This window comes from Eriocheir sinensis, chromosome 14 (genome assembly GCF_024679095.1).
Source record: "Eriocheir sinensis breed Jianghai 21 chromosome 14, ASM2467909v1, whole genome shotgun sequence".
In the NCBI taxonomy this organism is placed as follows: Eukaryota; Metazoa; Arthropoda; class Malacostraca; order Decapoda; family Varunidae; genus Eriocheir; species Eriocheir sinensis.
In genome coordinates this window covers 22,230,907-22,239,128 of record NC_066522.1, presented here as the reverse complement: position 1 = coordinate 22,239,128, position 8,222 = coordinate 22,230,907, and the positions used below count along the sequence as shown (strand labels likewise).

Here is an 8,222-nt window from a genome sequence, read left to right as displayed (position 1 = left end):
GAACTCTCTCAAGAGTACGATAATTAAGCCACCTTTAGCATCGTAGAGATACGTTTCCAACGCGCAAGAAAGCATCAATAATTAACATATTGAATAGTATGTATACCCTAATGTCGTTTTTCTGCGTGGGTGCGACTGCTATGAGTCAGAAATTGACAAAATTAGTGTGTAGAGTACAACAATTTGATAACGCTGCTCGTGACGTCACAGTGAAGTGATACGTTCCGCTGACTATATGCTGATTGCTGACCGCAGTGTGTAATGCTGACTCCTCGGTTGTGCTTTTCCTTTTGTTTAGACGTGCACTCATCCATAATAACCCCAAGCAATGCTATGATCAGTACTGACTTCATTCATTACGTATATGCGTGCTGCAGGCTGTGTATACGTGCTGACTCGGAGCTGATCGACTAGGCTGTGATTTGCTTTAGACGTGCAATCCTATATACAAAATAACCCTAAGCAACGCAATGAAACACGAGGCCATGATTCGTGCTGACTTCTTTCATCCTGTTGACGGACTGTGTGCTGACTCGGCTATAGTTAAATTTGCTTCCCTATAAACGTATATCCTTTAAAATAATTCCAAGAAATGCATTAAAAAAACGGCATAATCCTTACGTGCTGACTTTCTACCTGATGATGCTACGCCCTGTATATGTGTGCTGACTGCGATTAATCCGAATATGCTTGACGCAGCCATCGAGTTACATGGGCGCCCTTGATCTTCAGAGCTAATTAATATATAATTTATCTGAACTAATATGCGTGAAACTAATTACATCATATATACTCAGAGCCGTACTCATGCAGCTTTGTGAAGTATAGATCGAAGTGTCGAGAAAAAGGACAGTATAAGAAGCGATACAGAGCGGAACAGGTCAAAATGTACAAGAAGAAGAAGAAGCTGCGATAATGTATTCTTATATAATAACGAGATAAGGATAATGGTATCTTGCTGCGAACTTTGAACTGTGGGTGTGTACGCGACAGTGGACCGCCATATATGATTGATTGATTGATAGTTTATTGTTGCAGGTAAACAACATCACACGATCGTCTCGCTATATTAATGACTGAAGAATGACCATAACTACAGATAATGACTGAAATAAAGTTAATTAAGTTTGAATTAAGCTATTAGTATAACAAGCAAAATGATCGAGTATCAAAAAGAATGATATATCCTATTGGGGATTGAGGAAGCAAAGATTCTCTCTATATTTTTTTTATATAATAAGGAGATAAATAGGAGTTGAAAGAGAGAGAGGAAGGAAATAAGAAGAGAGAAAAGGACTAATGAAGAGAAGAAAAAGAAAGGGTATACCTAAAAAAAAAAAAGATAAACAGAGGAAGGAAGGACTGAAGAAAAGAAAAGAAAAGAGAGACAGAACAGAGACAGGAAAAAAGGACTGAAGAAGAGAAGGGAAACCGAAGCCAGACCAAAGAAGAGAAGAGAAAAGGAAGAACTGAAAAAGAGAAGAGAAAACGAAGCTAGGACTGAAGAAGAGAGGAGAGAAGGAAGGATTTAAGTCAGGTTGCCAGCATTCACCATTTGTCTCTCCAACTATCAGCATCTCTCTCCTCCTCTTGACAACACCGAGGCAATGGCAGCAACGAAGGGGCAGGTAAGAATCATCATTTTTTACCTTACTACGGAAAAGGAGAAGGAGGAGAGTCACTACATAAAGGGATAGAGACGTATGGCCATGCTGCAAGATGACAGTAGAGTTAAATCAAGCTTGTCTGCACTTAATAGAGGGTTGTTAAGTTATTCAAGGTCACGTGTTGGACTGCATTACCTCCCGCCGGTCTGTCACGTACTTGGAGATTAATTATGTGATGTTTAGTGTGTTATTTTGGTATTTAGGATAGCTCAGAGTCTCCCTACACAGTTATTGTGTATGTAGTATTGGTATGGGTATTCAGGTATCTATAGTTCATTATATTGCCCATCTAACATTACATATTAATTATTCTGCATTGTCATTAGTCAAGTGCATTATACATTGTGCCCAGTGCTTTATATTGTCTATATATAATGTCTGTCTCCATCTAATACCATATATATTCCTATCTAGTTCAAATTGCTTATAATCAGTGATACGTTGCAAATTAAAAAAAAATGTGATTAAAATAGCGCTCAAGTGTTTGATTAATTCAGACTCCACCAAATTATTTTTCATCACAAACTCCCACCTGCATTAGTTAAGTGCTGCATGATTATTGATTTCTCTATGAGCAATCTAGACCTCAGCTACCTCCACCTTATTATTCACTATTGCAGATATCCAATGTCCTTACCGTATTTGATATTTCACTTGAATGGAGTTGAGGGTGTAAGCATTTCCTTCATCTTAGTATCACATTCTTTTACTTGAGTACAGCACTGCATATCTGCACTCCTTTTGTATGCACTTTTTCCATGTTCCTCAAGGTGAAAAGAACTATCATTATTTTATTGGGTTTGTATGGTCTGAACATTAATTTGAATCTACGTTAACCTCGTTAGATAAATTTTTATTCCAACTGATTTTGAAACGTAAGAGTATAGGATCTGTGTGGTCTGAACATCTATTTAAACCTTTGTAAATCTCATAAGATAACGTTTTTCTTCTCAACAGATTATCAAGTGTAAGAGCGTTGGATCTGTGTTGTCTGAACATGTATTGGAACCTATGTAAATCTCGAAAGGTACATTTTTTTTCCCTTCAACAGGTTATCAAGTGCAAGGCGGCAGTAGCCTGGGAGAGCAACAAGCCCTTGACCCTTGAGGATGTAGAGGTTGCTCCCCCTAAAGCCGGGGAAGTGCGCATCAAGGTGAGACAAGACACTAATTAACCCCTTGACTGCGGATTTCCTACAAGAAGATATCACCATGCTACAGTTCAATGAGGAAAAATATAAAGTCATGCACCTTGGGAGGGGATATCCATCATACCAATACCACATGGGAAACACTCCACTATCCACCTCAGAGGCAAAGAACGACCTGGGACTGTATGTTACCAGGCTACCAGTGAAAGCCAAATCCATGCCAATCACAGCAGACACGATAAAGATTCCTGGCCAGCTTATAATTTTTCAGCAACCCTTATGTAGCTGTACATCCTCCCTTTTGGGCCCGTCAATAAATGGGTACCTGGGGAAACCTGGAGAAAGTAAACTGTGGTAACTTAAATGTCAGATTTGCCCTGTGTTGCGGGGTAATGGACTATTTCCCAACATAGATTCAAAGGCTAATGGGACAGAGATGAGCACTGAGGCTATAAGAGCAAAATCTCATAAAACAAAGCATCATAAAGTGAGGGAAACCTGTAGAATCAATTGATTATTTAGTTGGCTAATGTTCCTTTTAATGCTGGTTAGTTCCTATTCCATATTGTTCCTCAAATGGTTCTTATGTTTCTCTTTATGATCTTTTAAGTTGTTAATATTTCTCTATTCTAAACCAGCGAATATCTCATGTTTCTTCAAGGCCTGTTGCCAATGATACAGATAGATTCTTGATAATTTACTGTACTTATTTCCTGTTGTTTGTGATCTTTATCTCCCATATTGATCTTGTCAGTGTCTTATCTTTGACCTCCTCCCCTATCTGCACTTACTGAACTCTCCCTTACACAGCACTCCTAGAACATTAGACCTTTCACAATATTGTTTATGTTCCACCTTTTTTTTTATTCTCTTTACCTTAGTCAGTTTTATATCCATGTCTGCTCATCGAGGAGACTGTTTAGGTCTATGTGAATTTTTTAGTAGTTTCCCTTGATGCCCTTTCATGGATCTCAATAATTATAATGATAATAATAATTTCTTATGATTGCCAAGGTCCTGGCCACTGGAGTCTGCCACACTGATGCCTACACACTGGACGGCCATGACCCCGAGGGCTTGTTCCCCGTCATCTTGGGCCACGAGGGGGGTGGCATCGTGGAGAGTGTGGGGGAAGGCGTCACCTCAGTCAAGGAGGGTGAGTGTCGCTGCTGATTGACTAACTTTTAACCCCTTGACTGCGTATTTCCAACAAGAAAACATCACCAAACTACAGGAATGGAACAAAAAGTGGCAGGTACAATTTAATGAAGAAAATGTAAAGTCGTGCACCTTGGGAGGGGATATCCAGCATACCAATACCACATGGGAAACACTCCACTATCCACCACAGAGGCAGAGAAAGACCTGGGAGTATGTTACCAGGCTACTAGTGAAAGCCAAATCCATGCCAATCACAGCAGACTGGTTAAAGCCATTAGTATATTGTTTTGTGTTTTCTTATATTACATCTTTGTTGGTCTGTGTGTGTCCTTTAGTATCGCTTATAAATGTTTTGTACTTTTCCAAGATCTTTCTGTGCGTCACGAAATTGATCTTTTAGTATTAGCTATGGATATTTTCTATTTTAGGTCTTAGCTTGGTACGTTTGTCTTGCATGAGGTTGTTCTTTTCTATGGCCTTTTATTTTCTTGTAGTGAATTTAGGGCTATGATATAATGTATGACCCATAAATGTTTTCTTTTTTCTATATATGGCGTTTTAATCATTATAAATGTAAATCCAAAATGTTACTACAAAAAACTCCTCTTCCATCCCCAGGTGACCATGTGGTGCCACTCTACATTCCACAGTGCTATGACTGTAAGTTCTGTAAGTCACCCAAAACCAACCTCTGCAGCAAGATCAGAGGCACCCAGGGCAAGGGAGTGATGCCTGATGGCACCTCACGCTTCACCTGCAAAGGCAAGCAGCTCTTCCACTTCATGGGCTGCTCCACCTTTGCTCAGTACACGGTGGTGTGCGAGATATCAGTGGCAAAGGTTAGTTACACTAAATTCCACTGTTAGGAAAATTTTAATATTGTGAATTCTGAAGGCTGGAAATTATAATCCCCTCCAATATGTAGTTTCACAGATTGATCTGGGGTCAGGTTCCAGTTTCCAATTTCAAGTTCAAAGCCTTGAAAATGCAAGCCCATAAAAAAAGAGCTTCCTGTCATCTAAAGATAAATGAGATTCCTCCCACAAATACTGACATTGTTATGATAATACACATTCCATATTACTCTAAGGTCAGTGACTTAATTTATGTCACTAAATGATGTGGGTGATATTTAGCCACTCAGAAATTTTTGAACATGTTAAATTGTCAATAGAAACCTAACATGTTCACCACCTTCGTGCTCTGACAGCACAGTCATCGCTTCCCCAATGCACACGAGTAATGGAACTCCAGTGTATTTTGATATTGCGTGCTCTGCCTCTTGAATATGCCAAATTTTGTGTCACTAACACACATTTCTGTGGAGATCTTAAAACACCCATTGTAAAGGGTGTAAAGGGGCAAGATGGCGCCACTATAAACACTCGCCTGCGCCAGAACGGGCTGGGCCGACCATCAGGCCCCACCTGGAAGAAGCCTTGGGCCGACCATCAGGCCCCACCAGGAAGATGCCTACCGGCGCAACAGGCAACAACGTAAAAAAAAAAATAAAAAAAATTGTTATTGTAATTTATACCTTATAAAGAGCAAAGTGTTTTACCACTCATACATTTCTTGACAGGTGAATGAGGCAGCTCCTCTAGACAAGGTGTGCCTGCTGGGCTGTGGCCTCAGCACTGGCTATGGTGCAGCTCTTAACACAGCCAAGGTGAGGAGAGTTTGAGATTTTCTTTGAAACATTCAAGTAATTGATATTTTGTTTACTTGTATTCATTGAGTGAAACGCACTTCATAGGTGTTGAAAAGGTGGATGTTTGTTTCAGAACACCCACCAAAGCATTCTTATTGTTGTTCCTTTTGATTGATATGAATAATGAAGTAATGCATTCAAAGCAAAACTTAAAAGGGAAGTAATGTTATGTAAATGGTATACTACACTCGTCCAATTTTCAGGTTGAGCCCGGATCAACCTGTGCTGTGTTTGGGTTGGGTGCTGTAGGCCTGGCTGTGGCCATGGGGTGTCGCCAAGCTGGGGCCAAACGCATCATTGGTATTGACATCAATGCCAGTAAATTTGAACCTGGTAAGGAATATTTCTCTATTGGATGCATGATCTCCATAGGGTCATGGTGGGTGAAGAAACTGGCAGTCAGTAAGGAAATAACTTGATATTATATAGGGGCCATATTAGTCCAGTTGCTCAGACATTCACACTTGATTATGGAAACCTAAATGTGTGGCCTGGATTAGAAAAAAAGTGAAAGATTTATACAAGAACATTGTCAAGAAGGTATATAAGCAGTAAAAAAATAATTATATAGAATAGACAATGAAAATTAAATGAGATTACATTTATATACCTACCATTCCATCAGTTTGCTTTTTTTTTTTTTTTTTTTTTTTTTTTAAGTTGCCTTATTTTATACTCGGTACTCAGTACAATATTCTCCATCATCATCATCATCATCATGCAGTAATTTTGTGTTGTCCACAGCCAAGGCATTTGGGTGTACTGAGTTTGTCAACCCTAAGGATCATCAACGCCCCATCCAGGAAGTGTTGGTGGAGCTGACCGATGGTGGCTGTGACTACACCTTCGAGTGCATTGGCAATGTTGAGATCATGCGGGCAGCCCTGGAGGCTTGCCACAAAGGATGGGGGGAAAGTGTCATCATCGGAGTTGCAGCTGCTGGAAAGGAGATTTCCACACGGCCCTTCCAGCTGGTAACTGGCAGAGTTTGGAAGGGCTCAGCATTTGGAGGTGAGTGCATTGGTCCTCATGTGGCGAGCACTTCTAGAAATGGCTGAAGTGAGAGGTCTTGTAAAACTCACAGCATTCAGACTTGGTAGTAGTGCACCTGACATCTGAATGATATGAACTAAGGGAAGTAGCATTTTGCTCCTAGCCTTTGCAACCCATAAATGACATGAATTCTGTGATTATACGACCTTTTGTTTGATGGGTATTTAATTTATTTATGTGTGACTGCATATGAAATAGTATGCATGCATGGAAATCAGTGTTCAGTCAGGATCAGTCTTATCTCAGTGATTTACATAGTGTATTATAACTAGATATGTATAATTTAAAAACTTTGCCTTAACCTTTTCATACTCTTTTTTTTATAGTTTTTGTCGTTGATATTTATGCTTATACTTGATATTCACTTTACCTATAATGGAAGATGACTTACACAGATCATTCATTCTCACCATCAGGATGGAAGTCCCGGGACAGTGTGCCCAAGCTGGTCGAGGATTACATGAATAAGAAGCTGATGGTGGATGAGTTTGTGACCTTCACCAAGCCCTTAGGGGAGATCAATGAGGCCTTCAAGCTGATGCATGAAGGGAAGTCCCTGCGCTCAGTCGTCATGATGGAGTGATGGGTGGCTATTGGTGCCAGTGAATAATACCTGCCTGTCTGAAGAAGGCCTCCATGTTCCTTGAAGAAGCCATAGTATTTTTTTTTTTTTATATATATACCAAAGCTCAATAGATTTTTTACTGTATTTTCTAAGATTCACTGCATGTTGTTTTTTTATATATATTTTTTTAGTTACTACATAAAATAACTGATTTTCAGACAAATTTGAATGAAATGGATTGCATGGTAAACTAGTGTTTCAGTTTTGAAAGTGAATGTTCAAGTTAACATTAAATGAATACTCTTCAATTACTCATTACAATTCATTAAGTTAAAACCGCTTTCCAGTTTGATACTATGGAGTTGCCAACAATTTTGGTTCAATAACTGCTCTAGAAATAAAAGAAATAAATGGTTGCTGCCAAAAGGGGTTTTACTAAACAAAAGCAAGGCTTTAATGCAGTATCCTATATATCATATATTTGTTCTTCTAATACCAAAGCAGGAAACTTGTGAAACCTTGGTTGGTCGCACACAAAAAATACAAAATTGACTTAGATGCAACAATACAACTATAAAATCTTAAGAGCTCTCTCTCTCTCTCTCTCTCTCTCTCTCTCTCTCTCTCTCTCTCTCTCTCTCTCTCTCTCTCTCTCTCTCTCTCTCTCTCTCATAAGTATATGAAAAAAAAGAATCCTCATCTTTAATAAAATAATAATAAAAATGCTATTGGTTTCTATACTCCATAGGTACGCCTGGCCTCCGTGCTCACCTCTGTCACCTTGACCCTTGAATAATAATACGGGTAAAATAAAATAAAAATTGCTATTGTTTATTCATATTGTATAAAGCGTCTTAACTCACTGAGCTCTGCGATGAAACTTTGTGTAATAGTCACGTTGCGGGTGTGAAATGT

General features: G+C 39.2%; 1 protein-coding gene across 1 annotated transcript; it reads left to right on the top strand.

Moving 5' to 3' along the window:
• Positions 1-1,464: 1,464 nt before the first annotated feature.
• On the top strand, positions 1,465-7,733 carry LOC126998655 (alcohol dehydrogenase class-3-like). The gene is made up of 8 exons (XM_050860616.1): positions 1,465-1,628; positions 2,719-2,820; positions 3,832-3,973; positions 4,597-4,817; positions 5,561-5,647; positions 5,893-6,022; positions 6,434-6,700; positions 7,159-7,733. The coding sequence occupies exons 1-8, from the start codon at positions 1,608-1,610 to the stop codon at positions 7,323-7,325; spliced, it is 1,137 nt and encodes a 378-aa protein (XP_050716573.1). The 5' UTR covers positions 1,465-1,607; the 3' UTR covers positions 7,326-7,733.
• The last annotated feature ends 489 nt before the right edge of the window (positions 7,734-8,222 follow it).

Excerpts from the sequence above, each read along its gene's own strand:
- LOC126998655 (XM_050860616.1), top strand. The coding sequence starts at position 1,608 with ATGGCAGCAACGAAGGGGCAG. Across the intron at positions 3,974-4,596 it reads CGTCACCTCAGTCAAGGAGG|GTGACCATGTGGTGCCACTC; the intron begins GTGAGTGTCGCT and ends TTCCATCCCCAG. Across the intron at positions 6,701-7,158 it reads GAAGGGCTCAGCATTTGGAG|GATGGAAGTCCCGGGACAGT; the intron begins GTGAGTGCATTG and ends TCTCACCATCAG.